The sequence below is a fragment of the Rhinolophus sinicus genome, linkage group LG15, assembly GCF_036562045.2.
Source record: "Rhinolophus sinicus isolate RSC01 linkage group LG15, ASM3656204v1, whole genome shotgun sequence".
Classification (NCBI taxonomy): domain Eukaryota; kingdom Metazoa; phylum Chordata; class Mammalia; order Chiroptera; family Rhinolophidae; genus Rhinolophus; species Rhinolophus sinicus.
In genome coordinates, this window is record NC_133764.1 from 13,149,793 (window position 1) to 13,175,370 (window position 25,578).

General features: G+C 51.0%; 1 protein-coding gene across 4 annotated transcripts in view; it reads right to left on the reverse strand.

Annotated features, from left to right (window-relative positions):
* SPNS3 (SPNS lysolipid transporter 3, sphingosine-1-phosphate (putative)) overlaps positions 1-25,578 on the reverse strand; it is a 61,627-nt gene that overhangs the window by 2,194 nt on the left and 33,855 nt on the right. For all 4 annotated transcript variants that reach the window (XM_074320410.1, XM_074320411.1, XM_074320412.1 and 1 more), the window contains 2 exons: positions 22,517-22,706; positions 5,491-5,556 (listed from right to left, as the gene is read on the reverse strand). In XM_074320410.1, the coding sequence (XP_074176511.1) occupies positions 5,491-5,556; positions 22,517-22,706 (256 nt within the window). The remainder of the gene's footprint in view (positions 1-5,490; positions 5,557-22,516; positions 22,707-25,578) is intronic.

Genomic DNA, 25,578 nt, shown 5'->3' on the forward strand with positions numbered 1-25,578 from the left:
CAGGCTCCACTGGGCAGAGACCAAAGGCAGCCTTGGGAAGCCCAGGCAGAAGAGGGTGGGGAGGTTAAGAATATGAATTCTGGAGTCAGATTGTCTGGGTTCCAATCCCAGATGCCCCACTCACTAGCTGTGCAACTAGGCCAGTTGCTTCACCTTTCTGTACCTCAGTCTCCTCATCCCCAAATGGGGATAAAAATAGTACCGACATGGAGGGTTATGTTCACCATCGTCCTTCAGCTGGTACCTGGAGGCTTCACATGGACACTGAACAGAAATAACGCCCTATGACTCGGGGAGGCAGAATGCTCCCAGGCACTGGATCATACTATGCCTTCTGCCTGGCAAGCCTTCCCCTCCCTGGTCCAGCTGAGGCTTCCCCATTTGGCCTTCAGGATTGACCTTTCCATCACCTCCTCTGGGAAGCCTCCGGGGAGTCCAGGGCCCTGCCCAGAGCCCCTGTGTGCACCCCTCACTGAACACACATCCTTCACAGTTGAGAGTTGCTTTTTTGTCCACCTCCTCTTACCCCTATATTGTCTGTGCAGCAAAGCTCCTGTCTAATTTCTCTTGGGGTCCCTGGGATACAGCAAGTCACCGGGCACAGAAGGGACTGACTGAAAGTTTGCCAACTAAATAAAACAGGTAGACCCGACTGGGAGACTGGTCCCGGGAGAAACCCTGCCAGAACCCAGGGCTGCAACAGGAAGCAGAGGAAAGGGCTCAAGCAGATGCCACACGTCACAGGTCCTGACAGACAGGGCAGTCCCAGGGGAGCTTCCTACCCCAGAGCCTTATCCCCAAGACCTGTGTGTCCATCATCTGAGCCCATCAGAGAATAATAACGATGATAATAATAATTACTAACATTTATTATATGTTACATGCTTCCTGTATGCATTTTACATATCACATGTATGTATGTGCATATGTATATTTTTATATATATCCATTCGACAAAACCATGAGGGAGATACAACTGTAATCCACATTTTATTGATGAGGAAACCCTCCACAGGGAGGGTAAGTAACTTGCCCAAGGTCACCCAACCAGGAAATGGCAGGGCTGCTGACCTTGGATCCCAGGCCTTCTTCCTCCAAGGAAGGCCACTCTGCTGCTATGAGCAAGGAGGAGTCTTTCCAGCAGTATTTATGTATTTGTTCTAGAACATTTGGAAAATGGGGAGAAGGATAAAAAGGACAAGTTCATGCCCAGCCCTGCAAACAGGTAACTGGCAGAGAGAGTGGGGGAGGGCATATCCGGGCAGGACACAGTTTGAGCAAGGGCGTCCCTTTGTGAGCAGGAGCGGCAGGCGTTCTGGTGAGAGGGGCCTTGTGGGTGGGCAGGCCAGAGTGGCAAGAGTCACTCTTGTGGGTGACCGGCTAGTCCCAGGGTCCCTGGTGCTGAGCCAGTCTTTCCAGGTGGCAAGAGAAACTGGGCCTCTCACCCATCACCACACCTGCCAACAGACTTAAGGAAATGACCACAGCTCTGCACCTTCCCCAAGCACTTCCTTCTCACCCTCGAATTATGTGATTCCTCACCAGTGGTTCTGGGGAAAAGGGCAGGGCCTCCTAGAAGACAGGTGCTCAGTGTTCAAAAATGTCCATTCAGGGGCCGGGGTTATTTGGGCCCTCAAAGCGAGGTCTAGCCAGGATGGTCCCCTCCTGCCCTCCCAGGAACCCCAACCAGCTGGGCCCACATAAAGCCGCTGCTGCCAGTGGCAGGAGAGGTAGATTGCCCCCAGTCTGTTCTGGGTCCCCATTGTCTCCATATAGCCAGGGGGCCATCAGCAGCTGGAGAGCCCAGCTGGTAATTTTAGAAGTGAGAGGCTTTTGGGTTCCCAAAAATCCAGGCTCGCTCTATTCTGAGACAAAAACACCTCTGTTTTTGACTCTCCCTTCTTAAAGATCTGTTCCCTTTATAGCCTAGAGCATAACCAGAGCCAACCAAGGGCCTACAGAAAGTCAGAGGGGCAGCCGCCAGGTGCAGACTCCCTGGCAGCCTGCCTCTTGCACTCCCCACTGAGCCCTCACACCCAGACACCCCTGGTAGTGTGCGCAGAGAGCTATCTGGGGGGCAGAAGGCAGGGCAGGGAAGCATGGAGACGCTGTCAGCAGCAGAACAGGAGGGTGATATCCTCCAGGGGATGGGGAAAACCTGCTAAGAAGGTGGGAGACAAGCCTGGTGGCTGGATTCCAGAACCCCGAGGACAGACCTGGGAGAGGGAGTGAGCTCCCCACTGCTGGGGTGGAGTGAGCTGGTTCTGGGCCACCCCAAGTGGGGCCCAGACAGACAAGAGGGTTGAGAGGGAGCTAGAGACCCTATTGGTAGGTTTGAGGGGGCAGGGAGCTCAGCCTGGGGAGATGCCTGCTCGGGACACACAATGTTAGCATTCTAAGGAGGCTGGGGCTCACCCGGGCTAGGGGGAACTGGCCGGAAGTGTATCTGAGGTGAGTCTTGGCTGTGAGGGCGCCAGATCCTTTTCATCAACAGAGCAGCCAGGAGACAGCAGCTCCCAAGGGTTCAGGGAGGGAGCTCCCTGTCGGAGGGTATGTGAACCAGGGGAAGGAATACGCTAGTCAGAATTTTGCAGAGGTTTCATGGAACGGGGACCTGGCTGCACTAGACCAGTGTGCTGGGAGGAACATGTGGGGAGCTCATCAGAATTGCAGACCCCTAGGCCCTAGCGTAGACCCACTGAGTCAGATTCTGAGGACAGAGAGCCTGGAAGCTGAATCTGCAACAAGCTCCCCAAACCTAAATCAATAAAGTTCGAGAACCACTGGACCAGTGAGTATCTGAGGTCTCTTCCCCAGAGAGACTCTGGATTCTCCTACGTGTGGATAAGCAGATCAAAGAGAGCGGTGCCCCTGAGACAGGACGGACACAGAGGTCAGTGGAGCCCAGCCCACACCCAGCCCTCAGGAATATGGATGGTGCAGGTAGCAGTGTCAGATAACTTGTCCTTATGTCCTGGGGAGCACACTCCAGGGCCTCCTTACTCCTTGGGTCCTGCCCAACGAGACCCCTGTGCCTCAGGCGCAAAAGCCTGCCAGTAGATGGGACCTTCCTGCACCTCCTGCCAACACCCATGCCCCCATACACTTCCTGCCCCCACCCTGCTCCAGGCTGCTTCTCCCCAGCCCCCACAACCCTCCCACCCCACCCCCTACTGGCCCTCTCTCCACCCTTCTCTCTTCCCTGCCTGTGGAGACTGCTCCTGCCTTATCTCTTGAAAACACAACATCATCTTCCCCAGATCTCCTGCCAACTCCAGCTCCCGTCATCTCTCATCTCCTCTCTCCTCAGCACAACTTCTTGCAGGTGTGGTCTATATTCCAGTTCTCCTTCTTCACCACCCACTCCTTCCTCACCCTGCTCTGAGCTGGCATCTGCCCTTCCATTCCAAAGGATCAGGTCCCCACAGCCTGCCCCTCACCTGCATTTAGCCCGAGGCTACTCCTTCCTCCAGCATCCCCTCTCTGCCAGGAGACTGAGCTCCAAGGACTGCAAGGACTGGACCAGCTCCCACCACCAAAGAGTCCAAAGGCAATCTTTTTGTTAAGGGGCTTCAGGAAGGTGGGAAGGCAGGGGAAGGGGTCATGAAGCCTTTCTGGGTTGTTGGGCCTTGCTACACATTGGGAGCTGGAGGCCTCTGAGCCAGGGAAGGACCCCAGGGAGCTCCGGGGGGTCTGGATCATGGCCAGCTGGCCCCCTGGGCAGCTCCAGCAAGCTCCCCAGCAGAGCCAGATGGGTCAAACTATGGCTGAGCAAGCGGCCCCATAGCTCCCCTCCCCCTGCCCTCTGCCCCCAAAACACACACAGCCCTACAAAGGGCCTTGCTTGGCCAGGTTAATCATTCCTGCAAACACAGAAGCTGGGGGGACACGCTGGCATATCTCTGGGGCTGTCATGTGGGAACAGCACAGCGGGGGGCAGGTAGAGGAAGCTGCAGGGGGTAGGTTTCAGCTCCATTTGAACCACCTGAGAGAACAGCTATGTTGGGATTAGGGGTAGTTCCCTGCGCCTAAAGGTGAGCAATTCCACTAAAGAAAATGTTTGCCAGCACTTTCCTGCTTTCCCATTTACTGAGGGTTTTCCTGAAGGCTCTCTCTCGCTCCTACTGCCAGACCGGTAGGATTACCCCTTTTTATAGACAAGGAAACTGAGGCCCAAGGCCATTCAGGAGGTTTTTGGCTGAGATTGGGCAGGAGCCCAAGTCTCCTGTCTGGAGAGAAAAGAAGACTTGCCAGCCTTGCAGCTGATACACCCACTCAGGAGTCAAGGACAGGGCAGACCTGTCTACACCCACAGAGCTGGGGTGGGCAGAACATCTAGACAGGAAGTGAGCATCTCATCAACAGTAGTATTCAAGCAGGCCTTGTTGGCGGATTAAATGACTGCACTTCCCCACAGCCCTTCCACTCAGATCCTAGGATGCCAGGATATCTCTGGGAGATGGAAGAAGAGAAAGTGGAAACCTCTGAATTGCTGTCAGAATCCTGGCCAACATTCTCTGTGCCAGCCACTGGGCAAAAGCTTCACGCATATCATATTATTTCACCCTCACAATAAGCCAGAAGGCATTTTCATTCCCATTGGCCACCTGGGGAAAGTGAGGCTCATAAATACCAAGTGACTTGCCTAGGTCACACAGCTAAGAAGTGACAGAAGCTGGGCTGAAATGCAGGTCTGTTTCCTGAATCTGGGTTCAGGCCCCTGCTATGCCATCCTCAGAGCAGGTCTCAGTCAATTGCTGAGCTACTCTGGTTCCCTTGTTGCCAGTGCTGGAATGTGCCAGGCTTCCAGAAGGCGGGGGAGGGCTGTTGGGGTGCCCCTAGGTCTGGGGCCCTATGTTATTCACAAAAGCACAGTCTGTCAGTGTTCAAAGTCCTTCCCTGCAAGTCTCCTAGAAGGAGGCAGGGAGGCTGGACTCTGGACCTAGAGAGTCATGTGGTCAAGACAGCATGAGGCCTCTTTATGGCCTGAGCCGGCCCCTTGCCTTGCGGCCCATGACATGGGAGCTAGGGTGGCCTGGTCTCATCTGGGCTCAGTGGCTACAACTCTAAAGTCCAGCATCCCCGTCTACATGCCCAGAGTGCAGGCCAAGGAGCTTGCTGGCTGAGCAGTGTAGTCAAGAGAGGGGTGGGGGAGGGAGGGAGCCCGGGAGTCAAAAAGCCTGGGCCCCAGTCTTGGCTCAGTGCCTTTGCATGCTGTTTGACCTTTGCCCAGGCACCTACCCTCCCTGAGTCTCCATTTGCTCATCTGCAAAACGGGAGTGATGGTCACAGAAGATATTTAAGAGTATCAGGCAGGCCTCTGGTCCAAGTCAACTGTTCAATGACCTTGGTCCCCTATCCCATGGTCTCTGAAACGCCTCCCAACCTCCAGGCCACTCACAGCAGAGGTCCATCCCTGAGCTGGACAGACTCCAGCTCCTGCTGCTCAAGAGGCCCCAGTACCAGCCCCCCACTGACCCTCACACCTACCAGCAGGATGTCCGCAACCACTGCCCAGTTACAGGACAGAAACAGCTCCCCAAGCGCCAGGAATACCTGTGGACAAAGGGTGGCCAGGGTGAGGCTCCCAGCCCTCAGTCACCTGCCCCTCCCAGCATTGTCTCTTCCCTCCTGTGGAGAGAGAGACTCGGGCTTTACAGACTTATTGGGGTGGGCGAGGTCTGGAACTGTTTCCAGGTCCGGCAGCTTCAAGGATGGATAGACATTTCCATCTGGGCAAGCGGGCAGCCATGAGGGGCGCAGGCCTAGGAACCACACTCTCCCTGATGGATGGCCCCCAGGGTCTAGCTCCTGAGGTCACCTATGGGGCCCCAGCAGGAGGCAGCCAGGACTTCCAAGCCACTTCTAAAGTGGGGAAACAGACTCGGGAAGAGAAAGGCCCAGGGACGGCTCAGAGCTTGCCCACCCCTCCGCCGTGTTCCTCTAAGGCTTGTGTACACTGCTAAGGTGCCTAATGTCAGAATCCCCCTGCCTGGCCCAGATATCTGCTGGTGACGGGAGGCCACTGTGGGCCTCTCTCCCAGCTCCCTGAACCTCCCTGCCTCATGCCAGAGGATTAGGACAATCCTCATTCCACTCACTCAAGAAGAGTTTAATGAAGCAACAAGGAGAAAAAAAGTCTTATTTCTCTGGGCTTCCAAGAGCTTACTGCTAGAGTGGAATTAGTCATTCCTGGAATCACGGGGCTGTGCCCTGGGCAGCCCAGGCTCTGGCTCCCAAAGGCCCGCAAGCACCGAGGGCAGAGGAGCCAAAGGACCACTGCCTGCACACACCTACTGCGTGCCAGGCGTGTCTGATCTTGTCACCCATCTAACCTCTCAGTCCACTCGTAAGGTAGATATCATTACACCCATTTCACAGATGAGGAGACTCAGGCCCAAGGTCACACATCAAGCCACTTTCTGGCGAGTCCCTCACCCCTGTGACTGGCCCTGTGTAAGGTGAGAGACAGGAGGCTGTTGGGGGGAAGACTCCATAGAGGCCTCAGCAGCCATAATGCCCAGTGAGGCTGGCAGAAGGGAAGTCAGAGGAAAGCTCAGGATGGGGAGGGCATCCAGGTGGAGGGGGCACTGAGAAGAGCCCTGAAAGATGGACAGGATCAGAATGGGCTGAGAAGAGCCCCATGGCCATGCCAGACAGAGGACCCACTAGAGCAGAGGCAGGGAGGCTGAAATGTACCCACCATGCTGGTCAGAGTAAGAACATGACGTAATGATGTAGAGAGAGAGCAGAACCCACCAATGAGAGAGAGCAGCTGTGTGTGTTCTCTCAGTCTCACTGGTCCCTCTGCACCCAAACTGGGGAACCCTTGAGGGCAAAGCGGGTCTCCTTCTGGGCCTAGGACATGGGGCTCGGTACCCACAGGGGTGGGAATCAGACTTGCTGGCAGGCAGGTCTCAGGTGGGGCCTAGGCCGGCCACAGATCTGCATTCCAGCCTGACAGGATTTGCCACCCCAGCCTCCTGAGGCCACATGAAAGCCTGGGCGGGTTCACACCCACTTTCCCCTCACATTCCAGCCACTTCCACTGGGCTGCCAGGCTTCTCCCCTCCTCACACCTCCAGCTTATTTCTATCCTTCCCTCCAAACAGTCGGGCACCAGCCACCAGGAGCCATGCACTCTGCTGGGGCTGCAGCCTCCTGTTCTGTCTCTCCTGCTCCCCCGCACCCACAGGACATACTGAAATACACCTTTTCCTTCCTCCAGCTGGGACAGGGTGGATCCCAACCCCAAAATAGAGCCTATCAGAGGGGCCTACAGCCACAATGGGGCTTTTCAGGCAGAACAAGCCGCCTGAGGATGCCAGGTTTCCTCAGACACACCTGGAAACCGGCCGCAAACCACCAAATCCTCATCTCCACGCGGCAGCGGCTTTGAGGGGCAAAGGGACAGGCTGGGGAGAGGCTGCCTCCCAATCCTGTAATTAGAGTCTCCTGAGGCGGCTGCTGAAGGAGGGGCTCTCCAACAAAGGGGTGTGACCTGCTGAGGTGGACAGCCCGGCCCCACCCTGCCATGCTGGGTGACTCAGGGGAGGTCACCACCCTCTGGGCCTTGATTTCCCCAACCGTACAATGCTGGGGGTGGCCCAGGTGCTCTGCCTGGCACCTTCCACGCCAACAGCCTGGGAAGCTCGCTTGGCACTACATGCATTCCTCACAGGCTATGCGCAAATTGGATCTTAGAGTTCAGTGGCTTCCATGACCAACTCAGACTTGGGTTCCTCAAGTAAATAACTCAACAAACTAACTAGAAGGGCCGTGGCTTGAAATAAAGCTACCGTGAAGAGTTTAGCTGACTGTTCAAAGCTACTCCTGCATGGATTGCCTCACCCCGAGTGCCAGGCACGTCCCGGGCACCCTCTCCCGAACGGCCACAGGCACCTCTTGCTGAGCAGGCCCCGAAACTCGTTCTCTCCTCCTGTCCTCCCATGTCACTGTCCTCACGCAGTGTGACTGAGCCAGCCAGGACACAAGCCCCAGACACCGACTAGCTGCCAGCAAGCTGCCAAAGCTGCTTTTCTGGGAAAGCCTGTTGTGTCCTGCCACTCAGGCCAGGCACAGGGAGGGGGAGGCGGTGGGCTCCTACAGGCCTTGCTCACCCTCACCGCCCTCCAGCCAGTGAGTCCTGTCCATTCTGCATCCTACATGTCCCTTTAACCTTCCCATCCCTCTTGTCTGCTGCTGGCCTGGTCCAGGCCTCCCCTTCTTTCCTCCTTACCAGTTTCCCAGACCTCACCATCCCCACCCCCCAGCCCTGAAGGGGACTTCCAAAAGGGAAATCTGACTCTGCCCTTGTCCCCTTAGCGCCTGTGCATGCTTCCCCCCACCCTGACTTAGTCCCCTGGGTGACAGGGCCTGGGAATGCTGCCTGGAGCCTGAGAAATGTAGAGCCCCTCAGCCTCTGCCCTTTCCCATTTCAGACGCGAGGGGATTTCCCCCTCAAGCTGGGGTAGCGATGATGAACATCCCTGACCTTAGTCACCCCTGGCCATGAAAGCAGGAACACACACACATACCCACTCACACTGTGAGGCAGGCACATACACATGCAGCCACACAAGCATGCACAGACACGTGCGTATGCAAGACTTCACACACGTGTACACAAGCTTCAACACACGTGCACACTCACACATATACACACAGACATGGACACTCATAACCTGGGATACACACACAAAACACACACCACAAGTACACACATATGCAGGTAACATGGATGACATTTGAAATATTAAAGTTTGTGTGGCAAAAGTACCAACCAAACAAGCAGTGGCTGCAAACACTGATACATGCTTGCTGGGGTGAACTGCTGAAAAAAGCTTAGCATATATACCTGCAAGCTTGCCGTCTCGTAACAGCAAGTTGTGCACACACAATCACACGCGCACACACAGGTATGCATGTACACAAACACGCTTGTGCCCTTGTACGTATACACATGGACATGCATACACTCATACCTGCACACACACACATATCCGCACCTCTCCTCAGGTACACCTGCATGCACAGGTAGGTACGGGAAGGGAACAGGAGGAAAGATGGAGCCTCTGCCCAGAGAAAACTCAGTCCCTACAGGGTGGAGGGGGCAGTGTCTTCACCTTGGTCCCTCTCAGTCTTCCAATTGGGTAATAACTGATCTCTGACCTGCAAAGAAAGCACTCTAGGCCTCACCAGGAAGGGAGAAGGTAAACATCCCCCATGGGCCCATGGAGGCCGGGGCAGAGCTAAGACCCAATCCTCTCCTTTCACAGATCAACTCCTCAGCCTATGAGGCTGAGCCAGTCAGGACACAGGCCCCAGGCAGACTAGCCGCCAGCAAGCTGCCAAGCTGGCTGGCACACTTTGCCCCTGGGCCTGCCAACCTGTAATTGCAGGGACTGGCTTCAGGGCACAAGGGCACCACCTGTTTCCCAGGGGCCAGCAGCAGCCTGGTAGACAGGCAGGTGGGAAGTGAGGCAGTGAGGGAGCAGAGCTCTGGGCTTCTCTAGAGAATTCGGCAGAGATTCTGGGCTATGTGGGTGGGCTCTGCTGCCCATCCAAGAAGAGACACCTGCTAGATCTTGGCAGGGAAGCGGGACCCTCAGAGGAAGGGCAGGTGGGCCTCTCTCAGTCCCTCTGAGGCAGCCCCTGGCAAGTCTGGTTACTCTAGCCCAAGATGCAAGAGAAAAAGGGTTTATTCAAGAAGCTCCCCAAGGGCTAAGTTGTACAAAAGCCCCCCAGAGCTGGGATATCTGCACCGCCCAGCTGTCTGGGTCCCCACGACCACCACCAGGGGCCAGAATCCCCAGAATCCTTAGCTGACTGACTACAGCTATGGTGGGCACACATCCTGGTTGATCCCTGTCAACCACCTCGCAAGCTGCCCCATGGGCACCAGGCTGGTCAGATACTGCGCCTCCATCTCTAGTCCTTACTCAGGAGTCTTCAAGGCTGAGAAGGGCAGTCTTCCCTCCTGGAAATAAAGGCCTTGGTCACAGCCAAGCTGACTCTGCTCTGTGTGGTAATGGCCACATCTCTTCTTGGGCAAGTAGGGAACGCAGAATAGTGATCTAGTTTGGGCTGGAAGGGGCTTTAACGTCTAGGGCAACTCCTCTGTAAAGTTGAGGGATTGAAATTGCAACATAGATTTCCCTTTCCCAAAAAGTAAAAAATAGTAAGGCAGGAAAAAGAATGTTTTTCAGTAGAGAAAAGAACAAAACCTAATGAGATAAACATTTAATATTGGCAGCCAAGGGAAAAAAAAACAACAGACAATTCTGGAGTAGAAAGTATAGCTCTTCTCAGCTCTCCTCCCTAAAACTAGTCTCCAAAACCCCCATACTAAAGGGAAATAAACTGAAGGGCCCTTAGTTCTCATTCTTGACTGAGAACCAGCGCGAAAAGCTGCTGGGGAAAAAAATGGGTAAAAGTGGAGAAAGCGTACAATGGCTCCAGTTACTGACTCCACTCAAGGCTGGAGCACAGCCTCCATCCCAGAAGGGGATAAGCACCCAGTAATTAAATAGAATGAATGCTGTGATGGAGCATTTACCTAAATCCCAGAAGAGAGAGCAGAGCCCAAGTGTTGGAACAAAGACTCCTCACTGCCACACCTGAGCCTTTCAATTCCCTCAGGTGACAGAAAACCTAATGCTCAACTCTCAAACTGCAGCCCCTTTGGAGGAAAGAATGGTCACAGAGAAAGCTGACAGAGAATCAAGAACAAAGAGTCATCCACACTGTATCAAAGCAAATTCAGTATCTGAGCAGAGTTGCCCATGCCCAACCTAAGGGGGAAGGAGAAAGAGGGGAGGAGGGGGAAGGGGAGGGAAGGGGAGGGGGAAGAAAAAGAAAGGAGGGAGAGAAAGAGAGGGAAAGGTAGGGAAGGGAAGGAAGGAAAGGAGGGAGGAAGGGAGGGAAGGGAAGGGAGAGAGAAAGTGAAACAGGCAGAAAAAAAGAACCCAACCTAGAAGATGATAGGAGAAAGAGCAGAAGGAAATTCCTTACAATTGCCTCAAATTATATACTGAACAGTAATTTAATCAAGAAAGAGCTCAAAAACGAAACGAGTCCCCATAGGATGAGATATAAAGGGATATCACAGACCTAAGGAAATAAATGTGTGTGTGGTCGTGGGGGGGGGGGGTGTAAAACAACATTATTACAAAACTAATAAATTATAAATAGCTAGACACAGAATAGGCATAAATGAAAGTAGACTTATTGATATAGAGGAAAGGCCTGATATAATCTCACTGACTGATGATTTTTGAAAACACAAAGAGAAGAAAGCTATTAGAGAAAAGTACATGGTACGGAAGACAGATACAGATGATCAGGATTGGGACCACAGTGTAGCAAGTGAGGTGCCTAAGGCACCCGGTTTAAGGAAGGGCTCACTCTCAGGGTTGCACCAGGGCAGGCTCAGTACCTGAGGGGGTGCCCTCCGTGCCTTGCTTGCCTCACCCTAGTCCCAGCCCTGAAGATGATCCAACCCAACAAACAAACCAACATAAGAAAGGTTCAAAGAGATGAAATGGGGAAGGAGGATACTTAGTACTGATTCAGCAAATAAAAAGAACACTGCTAGGAAGAGACGTTGATATGATACAGGATATTTAGCATTGAGACAAAGCCTGGCTGGGAAGCATCTGGCTCCAACATGGCTCCAGAGATCGCCCCCTCTTGTATTCTCACCCTGGCCTTGATTGCAGCCTGCAAGAGACCATGAAGCAGAGGACCCAGCTAAGTTCTGCCTGGATTCTCTACCCACAGAAACTGAGAGATAATACATGTGTGCTGTCTTAAATGGCCACGTTTTGGGGTGATTTGTTACACAGCGAGAGATAACTAATACACTAGCTAAGATATTGAGTTTCAAGAATGAAGAATGAAATCTTCAGGTATCCAGATGGAAAAACTGAATCAACATTTAACAATTTGTTAAAAATCAAGCTAACTTTATTCTCCATAGCCATATTTGATGCCAAAAGACAACTGAGCAAATGTTTGCAAAGTAATGAGGGAAAGAAACTGTGAGCCAAGAATGCTATCTGAACAACCCAGTTAGCTGTTGTTCAAGTAGCGTTAAAGAAAGAAAGACAATCTCAAACACGAATGAACCAAAGGAACACAATCTCTTTAGCCTTTTGGGGGTTGTGGGGTGGGTGGATGGATAAAAACTACTTAACCACAAAATCTACCCAGTTGGGAGTTGAAGCAAAATAAAAAAACTCAGGAATGGAGGATCTATGTAAATATACTGGTAATGAGCATTGAATCTATTTAAATCTGGGACGACTGGCAAACGACTATAAGGATTATGCCTAGAGAACAGACTGTGAGTGTTATAAATCTAGAAAAAGTAAAACTAATACTATAACTAACAAAAATCAGGAGGTTAGGAAGAGCAGAAGGGGGCAGTATGAGAAGGCTGGCGTTCTCTTTCATAATTGGGACTCATCGATGAGTTCAAAGTTATACAATTAACGTGAAGTTGAATAATTCATTTGATTTCACTTCAGTTGCTTCAGGTAAATTCATACAAATGAATTAAACACATTATATGATCCCATTTCTATGAAATATCCAAAATAGGCAAACCTCTAAAGACAGAAATTAAATTAGTACCTACATCTGGGGTAGAGGCAGATTGAGGAGAAATGGGGAGTGACTAATGATATGAAGTTTCTTTTTGGGGTGATGAAAATATTCTAAAACTGATGTGGTGATGATTGCATAACTCCAAATATACTAAAGACCATTGAATTCTACACTTTAATGGGTGAATTGTATGGTATATGCATTATTACATCTGAATAAATTTGTTTTTAAAATTACACTACCATGTGACCCCAGCTTAATAAAAATATTTCTGAAACCATAAATTTGTGTATCTACACAGAGAGACACGTATAGAATGATGGTCACCTCATTAAATAACAAAAGTGGAAGCAAATAAGCCAAGATGTTAAGAGTAGTTAATTCTGGAGGATGATAATATGGCTAGTGGTCATTTTCTTCTTTGGACTTTTCTGCCTTTTCTTTTGTTTTTTAAATTTCTCCCAAATCAAAATGTAAAGGTCATTTGATACAGTGTGGTAGATGGAATTGTTGGTCCCATCCCTTGATGTCACACCGTCTTGACATGTGGCATGCCCTGGAGAGTCATCCTTGGTCCTCTTCTCTATCCATGCACACTGCCTTGGTGATCTCATTCAGTCTCGTGGCTTTAAATAACCAGCCTGTCTCCCGACCTCTCTCCTGAACTCCAGACTCATATATCCAACTGCCTTTTAAGATTTCCAGTTGAATGTTCTAAGAGGCATCTTAAATTTAACATGTCTAAAACAGAACGCCCAACCCCATTCCTTCTAAAAAAAAAAAAAAAAAAAAGAACCCAAACCAAACAACAAAAACGAAAACAACAGAAAAAAACCTGCGCCTCTTTCCGCCTTCCCCCTCTTAGTAAATGCCAACTCCATGCTCCCAAGTGCCCAGGCCAAAACCCCTGGAATCATCTTCAACTCCTTCCTGTCTCACACTCCACACCCAACCTGTCAGGGAATCCTGTTGATTCTCCGTCCAAAATATACCCCGAACCTGACCACTTTTCCACACTTCCTCCATAACTATGCTGGTCCCACAACCATCTTTTGCCTATTTTATTGGAAGGCCTCCTAATTTGTTTCCCTCTTTCTGTCTCTGTCCTCTTTCATTCTATTATCAACAAGGCAACCAAAGAAGCCCTGCTAAACCACGTAGTAGATGTTACAAAATGGCCCCCAAGTAATTATGCTTCTTGGTATTCATACCCTTGATATCCAGTCCCCTCCCATGGTGAAACTGAGCTGGCTTTACACCTTGTTTCGAACACTAAAGTAAGATGGAAGTGGTCTTTGCTGTTCCTGAACTACGCCTTAAGAGACTTTGCATTTTCCACTTTTGCTTTCTTGGAATACTACCCTGAGACTGCCCTGTAAGGAGCCTGTGTAGCCTAATGGAGGAGAGGCTAAGTGGAGGTGAACAAGGGGCCCCAGCCCACAGCCAGACATGAGTGAGGCCAGACTGAATGTCCCAGCCCAGGGAATCGTCTAGATGAAGGCAGCCACTTGAGTGAGCACAGGAGAAACCAGCAGAGAAACTGTACAGCCAATCCACAGAATCACAAAAAATAATAGATCATTGTTGTTTTAAGCCACTAAGTTTTGGGGGGGTTATTTGTTACACAGCAATACATAACTGATACAGGCTGTAAGTCACATCATTTCCTGTCTGTGCTAGACATCCTCTAATGGCTTCCCATTTCACTGGAAGCCAAAGTCATTATATGTACAGGCTCCTACACAATCTGCATCCTCACTGCCATTACCTCTGACCTCGCCTCTGCTCTTCCGTGGCTTGCCCCATTCCCACCACATTTCCTCAAACACAACAGCCATGCTTTCCCCCTCAGGGCCTTTGCACTTGCTGTTCCCTCTGCGTGGAATGCTCTTCCCTCCACCTCACTTCCTTCAGGTTGCTATTGAAGTGTCACCATCTCAGTGAGGCCTCTCTGACCACCTTGCACTGTACCTGTCCCTCTTCTTGTCCCCTTTCCCTGCTGTTATTCTCCACAGAACTCTTCCACATCTAACATACCACATATTTTACGTGTTTATTTTATTACTTACATATTTTTGCCTGTTTCATTTGATGTTGTATCCCCAGAGCCTGGAACAGAGCCTGGCACACAGGAGATGCTTGGGAAATACATGATAAGTGAGTGAACATGGCTGCTTATCCAGCCACCTCCCCATGGCCTCGGCTCTGCCATTTGAGGCCTCTGCTCCCTCAGCCCATGACACTCAGCAGGGGTTTGAAGGTGAAGTCTCAACCCCCAGGTTTCTCACCTGTGAGACCGGAAGAGCAGCATGGAACGAGGGACCCATCCAGGGAGGGGGTGACTCACGTATGTGGGGGCTTCATGACCACGTTTTACGTGCCCAGACTCCTCCCCACAATGTCAGATGTCAAGAGGACCCAGATCACAGTGGAGGAGGGGCCCTAGGGACACTATGGCAGATTGTGTTTACTCAAACTGGCCACGGCAATATTTCCACATGCTCTTTCAGGTCACTGTTAGTCCCCATCAAAAGATTGGATCCATTCTCTCTCCGCTTGAATTTGAGCTGAAAGTGGCTGAAGCAAAGAACAGCATGCTGTGGGAGTGATGCTGTGTAACTTTCCAGGGGAGGGCATAGAAGGCAATACGGCTCCCCCTGGCTCTCTCTCAGGATGCTAGTCCTCGAAACCCAGTCCAATGTTGTGAGGAAGCCCGGGTCACATGGGAAGGCCACATGCCGGTGTTCCACCAACAGCGCCAGCTAAGGTGTCAGCCATAGCCGGCCAGCATCAATCTCTGACAGCCCCCAGCCTATAAGGATCCAGTCCCCCACTCCCATCCTGCCTAGTGAACCTCAAGTAGAAAAGAAATGTTATCCCCACCTCTCAACCTTGCCCAAACTGCAACTTTGTGAGCAAAATAAATGTTTTTGTTGTTTTAAACCACTGAGTTTCATTACATATCCATGGCACGTACAACAAGCACATAAATTTGTTTAGCTCCTTAAGGAAACCAAGAAGTACTAGCACTCCCATTTTATAGCCGAGAAAATCAAGGCATGGCAGAGTTAAGACCTTGCACTAGTTCACACAGCTAGTAAGTAAAGAAGCAGGAATGATGTCCAGGTCTTGCAGATACCTCAGTGCATGCTCACTCCCATCCCCCCATGCCTGCCCCTCCATCTGGACCACAAAGCCCACCCGAGGGGAGATTGACAGAGTTTAGCCATGTCTTCCAGCCACCAGGCCAGCAACGGGGGAGCCCCTGCATTGGGTTCAGCCCCTCCTCTGAGTACAAACCCCTTATCCTCTGAAGGACAGCCACTTTGGGAAGAAGGCCAAGGAAGAGGCTGGGCGCCAAGACCTGCTGTGGGCGTCTGGATCCCAATTAACTACCGAGAAGTCCACTTCCCCTGCCAAGGGGACTGGAAGGAGGGAAGGGATGGAACACTCTGCGCCTGCAGATGGGCCATCGGACATGGGCTCTCCCAGGGAAGGCCCAAGACCAGGCTTGATATGCTTAGGAAACCTCACTGCCATGAAACATACAGCATGACTTGGCCCCTACTTCAGGAAATTGAGGGGCAAACACATGATGCCACCAAAACACCTCTTTCCTACACAATGCAGCTACAGCCACAAAAACACTGGGGAAAAAAGCTATGTTCAGCTGCAGACACACGTGCACACACATCCCATACAATTATCTGCATGCCCTGCTACACATGTATGTGCACACTCATGGACACACACACACTGTGCACGTACAGAATGTGTGTATTACATGTACGTATAATACATGTACACGCAACATACATAGAGCATGACTATACAAGTACACAAAAATGTGAACACACAAGAGCACACATATCGGCACTCATAGTCACAGACCTGAATATATTCACACTTAGATGCATACACACACGAGCACACATGACCACATTTCCATGGGCCCTTCCCACGCAGATCGTGGGGCCCATCTGTCACCCCAAAGAGGACTCACAAAGATAGTGCAGGAAAAACTTTGGTTCCTGGAATCCCATAAATGGAGAATGGAAGAGACTCAAGTGACTGCTTATTTTGAAGCTCAACATAAGCTAATTCCTCAGCCCCTTTAGATACCCTTTCTGATGTTGACTCTCATGGGTCCCCCAAACCTAATGACACCCCTCATGCTGGACTGCAGTCAATTCCCACCCATTGAAGTTTTAGGGGTGATGTCATGTCCCTTGGACTCCAGACTGTGTCCAACTCTCTACTACACCTCCACGTGGATGTGGACCTCCCATCACAAACTGAGAGGGTACAAAACCAAGCTGTCAATCTTCAAACAAAATCTGCTGCTCCTCCCCATTTTCCTCAGTTAATGGTGTCTCCCTCCTTCTAGCTGCTCAGGTCAATATCCTAGTACTCTCCCTTGACTCTTATTTCTCTCACATACCACCCTGAATCCATCAGGAAATTCTGATAGCTCTACCTTCAAAATATATCTGTAATCCAACCTTCTTACCATCTTTACTGTTGCCACTCTGGTCCGATCCCCACTTCTCACCTGGATTATGGCAGTAATCTAATTCTTCTCTCGGCTTCTGCCCTTGCCCCTCAAGTCTATTCTCAAGAGAGAAACCAGAGTGATTCTCTTAAACATAAATCACTGGTAGAACAATAGTAGAGAAAATCAATAAAACCAAAAGCTGGCAGCAAAACAGACAAATCTTTTGTTAAACTGGCTAAGAAGAAAGAAGTGAAACCTCAAATTACTAAAATCAAGAATGAAAGAGGGAACATTATTACCAACCCTACAGAAATTAAAAGGATTATGAGGAAATATTATGAACAAGTGTATGCCAACAAGTTAGATAATCCAAATGGAATGTATAAATTCCTAGGAAGAAAGACCCAACCTACCAAAACTGACTTGAAAAGAAACAAAAACTCTTAATTGACCTATGACAAGTAAATATTGAGTTAGTAACCAAAAAGTTTCCCACAGACAGAAGCCCAGAACCAGATGGCTTCTCTAATGGATTCTATTATAACAAACATCTAAAGATGGATGGATTAACCCAAGTCCTTCACAAACTCTTCCAAAAAATAGAAGAGGAAGAAACACTTGTCAATTCATTCTATGAGGCCATTACCCTGATACCAAAATGAGACACAGACATCACAAAAAAACTACAGACCCATATCCATTCCGAATATAGATGCAAAAATCCTCCACAAAATACTAGTAAGCCGAATTTAGCAACACATAAAAATGATTATACAGTTGTCGGTCAGTGTCTGTGGGGGAGTAGTGCCAGGACCCCTAAAAGATACCAAAATCCGAGGATACTCAAGTCCCTTATACTAAATGGTGTAGTATTTGCATATAACCTATGCACAGCCTCTCAAACACTTCAAGTCATGTCCAGATTACTTATAGCACCTAATACAATGGAAATGCTATGTAAATAATTGTTATACTGCATTGTTTAGGGAATCATGACAAGAAAAAAGTCTGTGCATGTTCCGTATAGATGCTACCATGGTAGGCCTGACTACATCAGACATGTCAGCAACAATGTAACTTTGCTTTTCAAATACTCTCGATCTGCAGTTGGTTGAATTCACAGACAGGAAACCCATGGATACGGAGGGCTGACTGCACAACATGGAGAACTTATCCTGGGAATGCAAGGTTGGTTCAACACAAATATCAATCAATATAGTACCCCATATTGATAGAATAAAAGACAAACCACATGATCATGTCAAAAGATGCAGAAGATACAAGCTAGCACTCCTCAGCACAAAACCCCGTCTCCTTCTCAGTAAAAGCCGACTCCACCTGACACCCACGAGGCCCTCCATGATCGGGCGCCCATCACCTCTTTGTCGTCGTTTCCCTCTGTCCCTTCATTCGCTCCACACTAGCCAGTGTCCTTGCTGTTCCTCAAGCACAGCAGGTACACTCCGACCTCAGGGGCTTTCCAGGTGCTGTTCCCTCTACCTGGAAAACTGTTCCCCTAAATAGCATGTAATTCACTTCTTTACCTCCTATCGGTCTTTACTCAACAACCATCTCCTCGGTGAGGCCGCTCTGGTTACACTACATAAAGTTGCAGCCCTCTTCCGCAACCCCACATAATCCCTTCTCCCTTCTCCCTTCTATTTATTCTAAGTATTTATTATCATCTGAAATAGGTATCTTTACTTATGTATTTTGCCTTTTGTCTGTCTCTCCCGACTAGGATGTAAGCTCCCTAGAGACAGAGATATTTGGGTCTATTTTTTATCTGTTGCTATATCCGCAGCATTCTGGCTAGCATGCTATTTTATAAGCACTCAATAAATATTTGTTGAGTCCATAAATTAATGCAAATAGCTGGTCACTTAACCATTCACTCAGCAAGCAGTGATGACCCCCACCCCACCCCAAATGCCTGACACTGTGCTTCAGGCTGGGGTGCTGAGAAAGACTGGAACTAGCCTGGGCCCAGCTGGGAGAAGGGTCAGAGCATAAGCAACCATGACCCAAGGAAGACAATGTTGAGGAGCCTCGAGGCTGGGGAGAAAGAGTCAGGCCTAGCAATCAGGGAAGGCTCCGTGGAGAGATGGTGCTCAAGCCAGCCCTTGATGGACCAGAAGGATTCGGGCATATGGAAAAGGGGTGGGAATAGAGGAAACAGAGGGAAGACCCAGATGTGGGACGTATGGAGCGTGTCCTGGGAATCAGAAAGGGACCTGCATGGCAGGACAACATGGGGATAAGGCTACTAAGGGTTTCAGGGCAGTTCGTGAGGGACTTTGAAATCCAGGATGATAAGTTCGACTTAGTTCCAGGGGTAACATGGAGCCATGCAAAGCTGTGGAACAGGAAAGGTCTGTGGTGTCACTCTGGCAGTGTGAGAAAAGATTGTGGTGGGTGAGCAAGAAGGTGAGGAGGGCTGGAAGGAGGCTCTCAGGACAGTCCTGGAGAAAGATGGCTAGGCATGAGCCAGGGAAGGACAGAGGGGACCGAGAGAAGACAATAGGTTGGCGTGTATAAAGGGTTTTATGGTGGTGTGGGGAGGAGGGGGAGGGAAGGAGCTGGAGCCTGACTCTCAACTCAGAACACCTGGGTGGACCTCAGAAGCACAGACAGAGCCATGGAGATGGGGGTTCTGGTCAGGAAGTCTAGAGGAACCGTACCACTCCTGGAAGGCTGGAGTTCTGGCCGCGGGGACTCAGCATCGCTGGGCATCATGCCAGGGCCAAGCACGAGCCACAGGAAGGAGCAGCTTCCCAGCACTGGAAGATTGATGCATCCTGGCCCTGCCCGCCTTCCTGCCCCTCAGCCCCTCACCTCCCGGGGCAGGCTTAGAGAAGAGTTTCTCCAGCTGGCTTTGTCAACCAAGATGCAATGTCATTTCTAGATGAGCCATCCAGCTCTGGAAACGCGCCAGGCTGTGGGACGGGGGACAGCTGTGTCCCCAAAATACAGCCAAGGAGCTGCCTCCCAGAGCCAACCAAGACAGTGGCAGAAGCAGAGCTGGCAGGGGGTCCGTGGCCCCAGCCCATTCAGGAACAGGCCTCTGCTGAGGCCTCCATCTGCCCAGGGCCTCAGCCTGCCTGCAAGGTCAGGTCTCTTCAGCCCCCACTAACTGGAGATGATGGTCCCTCAGCCAATAAGCATTAAAGCATTTATTGGTGCCCAGTGTATGCAGCCTGCTTCTCTCCCACAGGAGTGGCAAGGGTCAGTGCAGCATGAAGGGCACAGACTTTATAGTCTGCAGGGCTGAGTATGAGTTTGAGTCGTGCTATTTGTGTCACTATTTCTGGGACTCAGTTTTCCAATCTATCAAGTGGCATGAAAAAACCCTTCCCCATGAGGGGGTCATAAAGACCAAATAAGAGCAGGTACAAAACGGAATGCTCACAGGACTTGTCTGCTCTTCAGGGATTTCAGCAGGAGCCCTACCAATGCTGAGGACTCAGGTAAGAGGCACCTGTACCTTAAGAGAGGTGCTAGACACACCCTCAGGGCTTAGAGAGCGAAATGGAACCATCTTGTGTTCCATTTATACAGAAGGCTGGAGACTTGGGCTGGGAAGGGTTTATTTGAAGAGCGAGAAAGCTGACTGAGGGGCCTCAGGTGACCCACCCATAGACAGGGCAATGCCTGCCAGGAAGGAGACTGGCCTTTCTCTCCGGCTGGACACTGGTGAAATGCTGACCATCCTGCACCAGGGCCACTTGAGGGGCGTCCACAAAGGGCGTCATCAGGGCATCTTGAAGCATTCGGAGAGCATGGCCCCTGAAGCCTAAGGGGAGGCTGAGGGCAGGGGTGCCAGAGGGAGCAGTGCACAGTGTCAGGTGAGGAGAGAAGGCAGGAGTGGGGACAGCTGCACTTCCTGAGTTCATCCAGGGGGTGAAACAGACACTAGAGAGGAGATAACTTGAGGGTCATGAGAGGGGAGCCCCACAGGGTGCCTGTTGGGGCCACAGGTTCTGGTAGCAAGCGTGTACAACCCCAGAAGAGGAGCAGAGGGGAAGATGTGAGAGGACAGAAAGGACGATGTTATCTGCATCAAGGAATTGAAAAATGCAAAGCCATGGCCAAGGGCCCCCCAAACCCACAAAATGTCCGTAAGAGAGGAGCCAGCCAACATCTGGGCATCTGTCACATGGAGGGCACTGCCAGTCAGCAAAAAACAATCCCAGACACAGGACATACTTCGCCCATTTTCTGGTCACCCGTCCTGGCCTGCCCAACCCTGGAGGGGCCAGGCTCTCTGGGGAGGGGTGGTATTGGGGACAAGGGACAGAGATGAAACAAGGAGAACCGAACCAACTAGAGCTCCCTCTCTTCCCAATGCAATTTTCTGGGCCTGGATAGAAGTTTTATTCTGGGACTTGCTTTTTAGTTCATGAGAGTGACTGGAAAAGCCATGGGATTTGGTTGCAGGTGGAAGACCCACCCAAACTGGTAGAACAATAAAGCTGTTATTGATTTGCTTTCTGAGTCCCGTCTGCTCAAGGAACCCCACATACCCATGCAGGGGAATCTGTGTCCACAGCAGTGGGTCCCCAGAGCCTTGGGACAGGGGAGCGGGAGGGGAAGGGAGCTTGAGCCCATCTGACTGGGGCTAAGCTGGCGCCATCTTCCCAAAATCAGTGACCCCTTCCAACTGGGTGACACAATCAGAACTGGGGCTTTGGGGACCCAGGGACCCTGCTGCCCACATGCACGTGTGTATGTATGTGGCTACAGCCCCACCCATACGCCATGATGCCTGATGGAACCCAAACATGCTCTGAGCCCAAGTGGAAATGGTGAATTCTGATGTGAGCAGAGTAGTCAAAAAGCGTTTTGGAGGAGGTGGCCTTTGATCTGGGTCTTGCAGAAGAAAGATTTCAGGAGGCATCCAAGAAGGGAATGGTGCCCCGGGCGGGCAAATGCTGGGAGAAGTGAGAACCTGTCCCTAGTGTAGCCACAGTGTGAGGCACATGAAGGGATGTGTGGGATACGGACCTGGAAGACGTGATATTATCACGCTGTCATCTTTAAAGCAGTGTCTGCCCTGGCTGTGGCCAAGCTGGGCCTCACTTTCCTCATCTGTAACCTGGAAAGAATCACCCTATTTCTTCTTGGACTCACAACATCCTAGGAATAAGTGAGTCTCATGATCTCCAATCAAAGTGTTAATCAGGAGCTCAGAGGACACACTTTAGCATCAGAAAGGCTTAGGCTTAAATCCCAGTTTTGCCTCTTCCTACCTGTGTAACTCAGTTTACTGATCTGTAAAATGGGGACAATAAGCTTCACCCGAAAGGAGTGATCCACAGGATGTATGTAAAGACCTGGCACAGTATAAGCCTGTAAGTAGGAGTTTCCTACCCACCCCACCCCACTCCCACGTCCAAAGGGGCCCTCACTTACATAGGAGGCCAGGAGGGTGGTCGGGGCCAGGATGAGAGCCAGGTAGAGGCAGGGGGCTGCGGCAAGCAGGCTGGAGGCACAGATGAGGGGCTCAGACCGCGAATTGACTTTCTTGTACCTCCTTGAAGCCTCTGCCCCCAGGACAACTCCAATGATGCCGGTCACAACAGTCAGTGCCCCAAAAATCAGGCTTATGGGAAAGAGCAGAGAGGGGTTGGTCAGCGAGTGGGGTCAGGATAGGGGTCCAGCCACCCGCCCCTGTGCCTGATCTGGCACCCACAGGGAATGTGGCTCTGGGCCTCTTCCCTCCCTCCTAACTGGTGCTCCTGGGTCCTTGGGAACCTGATGAGGGACCCACGCACTCCCCCTCCTCTCCCCTCCCCTCCCCAATCTCCTTCCCTGCTTCATCCTGGGGATGCCACTGGCCATGTGGTGATCTACCCAGCACCCCAGTTCCCAGCCTTCCTCAACTCTAGTGATCTTCTCCAACCCCTCACCACCCTACACTATCCCACTCAGAAATCTCAATTCTGCAGTCCCACTCTGGCCCCAACCTCCTCGCCTTCCAGCCCCCAGAACTAATATAAATGGAGGTAAGTGGACATTTATTTACTGAGCTCCTATGATACACTCAGCTCTTACCTAGGCATTTATACACCCTCCTTCCTTGAATCCCTCCTTCTACTCTCTCTCTGTCTTTGACCACCTCTCAAGCAACCCCCTCCTAACTTCACTACCTTTCCCTTCTATTCCTGTACCCACTCCACTTGGCCCCTCCTGCACACCCCTCCTTTGCAAAACGGTGCCTCCAGGACAACCTCTGTACAGGACCCCAGAGGCGCTGTCGAGAACACCGATCTGACCATGCCCCTGCCCACTCCCTGCCTGAAATTCTCCACTGGCTCTCAAACACCCACTGGATTTGGCGCCAACTCATTGTGGGGTACACGGGCTTTTATGATCTGACCCTGGCTGACCTCAACTTCCAGCTCCATTCTCCTCTACCCCAAACTAGTTGTTGTCCCCATTTCATACTTTTATCCCTCCATTTGGACACCCTTCACTAGTTTTTCCACCTACTGAACTCCTACTCATCCTTCAAAACCCATCACAAATATCTCCCTTTTGGAGATGCCTTCCCCTGGCACTTAGCTGATTCACATAGCACCTTTTGTGTCTCTATCATCAAAGTCATTACTATTACCTGTGAATTCCTAGAGAATAGAAACAAGGTTTGGTTTATTTTCTTGACTATGCTGGGAGCATACAGCCTGGACCACAAGAGATGTATGTTGAGCAAATGAGCTCATAGAGCCCTCCCAGAATTCCCAGGTGGACAGATGAGGAAGGTTAAGGTCAAGATTAACCAGCTAAGTGACAGAGGCAGGATTTACATATACATCTTCACCTGGTCCATCCTGCTCTCCCAAGCCTCCTATTAAAGGAGCTCAAAGGGATGCAAAGACTGACCAGCGTGAACTCTTGAAAACACGAATGTAACCAGGACCTTTCCAGCTCCTCAGTGGCCCCCTGTTGTCCTCGGGGCAAGCTACTAGCCAGTACTGTGGGACTGGCCCCTGCTGACCTGTGTAACGTCCCCTTCTTCTCCCTCCCTCACTCCGCACAAATGACTGAGAATTCTCTCAACTCACCTTACACCTTCCAGCTTCCCACGCTGCTCCCTTGGCCTTGAATGCCATGGCCCCCCACCGACCTTCTCTACCTGGTCAGTATTTCTTTCCAGACCCAAACATTTCCAGAAGTGCGTGGGAAAGCCAGGTGCCCTGTTATTACCTCTGTGGCTCCCACCAAAATAGAACATGACAAATGCAAGACTATGGTTACTGACAAATGGAGTGTCAAAAAATACACCTTTCCTCTAAACAATTTCTACGAAATGTCCACAAATGTCCATTCCACAGGCTGAGGACCAGTGGGTTTGTTCCTCTGTCCCACCGTCATGCAGCGCGGTCTGTGGTGTCTCTGGTCCCACTCCCCACATAAGAACACAGGATATGGTGAGGCGAAAAAGGAACTCCTACGGAGCCATAGATAAGGGGAGTCATCTCACTACAGTATCGTTGGCCGCTGGGTTTGAGACACAGGAAGCAGGAGCCACAGGAGCCACAGAATCCACAATCCACACTCCACCACACTCCGCGCTTGCTAACTGCAATCCGCTCTTGCTAGCTCAGCCACCATCTTCTCGCTAGCCCCCATTTTCTGCTAGCGTAGCCACGGCAGTTATATTAGTGGCCAATGGCTCACTGGTTACAGCTGACAGCCAACTAGCCACAGCTGATGGCCATCCAATCACAGTTGATGGCCATTTACTACCTGAGCCAGCACCTTTCCATGTGAGGCCGAGAGCCTGGAAACTGCACTCCTGGCTCTGTCCCCACACCCACCTCCTTGGTTTATAGGATAGAGTTTAGAGCCCAGAGAGGGCAGGAACTTGCCTGGGGTCACACAGCCCCTCATGGGCAGAGCCAGGGCCTCCTGGCCCTCTGCCTACCAGATGAAGTATGTGTGTCCTTAGGCAGCTTAAAGGTGCTCACTGAACCTTTCCAGCCTTCCAAGTTGTGCAAGGCTCCAGCTTAGCCAAGTCAACTGACCCTGAATCCCGGAAGAATGTTATCCACTTCTTAGCCCTTGTCTGAGCTGGCCTTGGCAGGATCTTGAGATCTCTATGAGACTTAGGACTGATTATTCAGACAGGCAGTGTAGACAGGTGAGACCTCCCTTCAGCCTCTCTAAGCAGAAGGTGTGGCCAGAGGACACACCCCCACCAAGTCCCCCCACCTCCACAAAGCTCGCCCAGAATCCAACTCTCAGAGCCAAGACGGTCTTTAAAATCCTGCAAGTTCTATGCCAATTCTCTGCACAAAGGTCCTGGCAAGCAGCTGTCCAACTCCTACTTACATACCCCCAGGTGGGGAAAGCTCACTACCTCCATACAGCCAGCTCTGAGTATTGGAAGTTCTCCCTCTGGCCAAGCTGGAATCCTGCATCCTGCAGCTTCCTGCCCCTAACCCACCCTTATCCTGGGGCTTATCCTAACC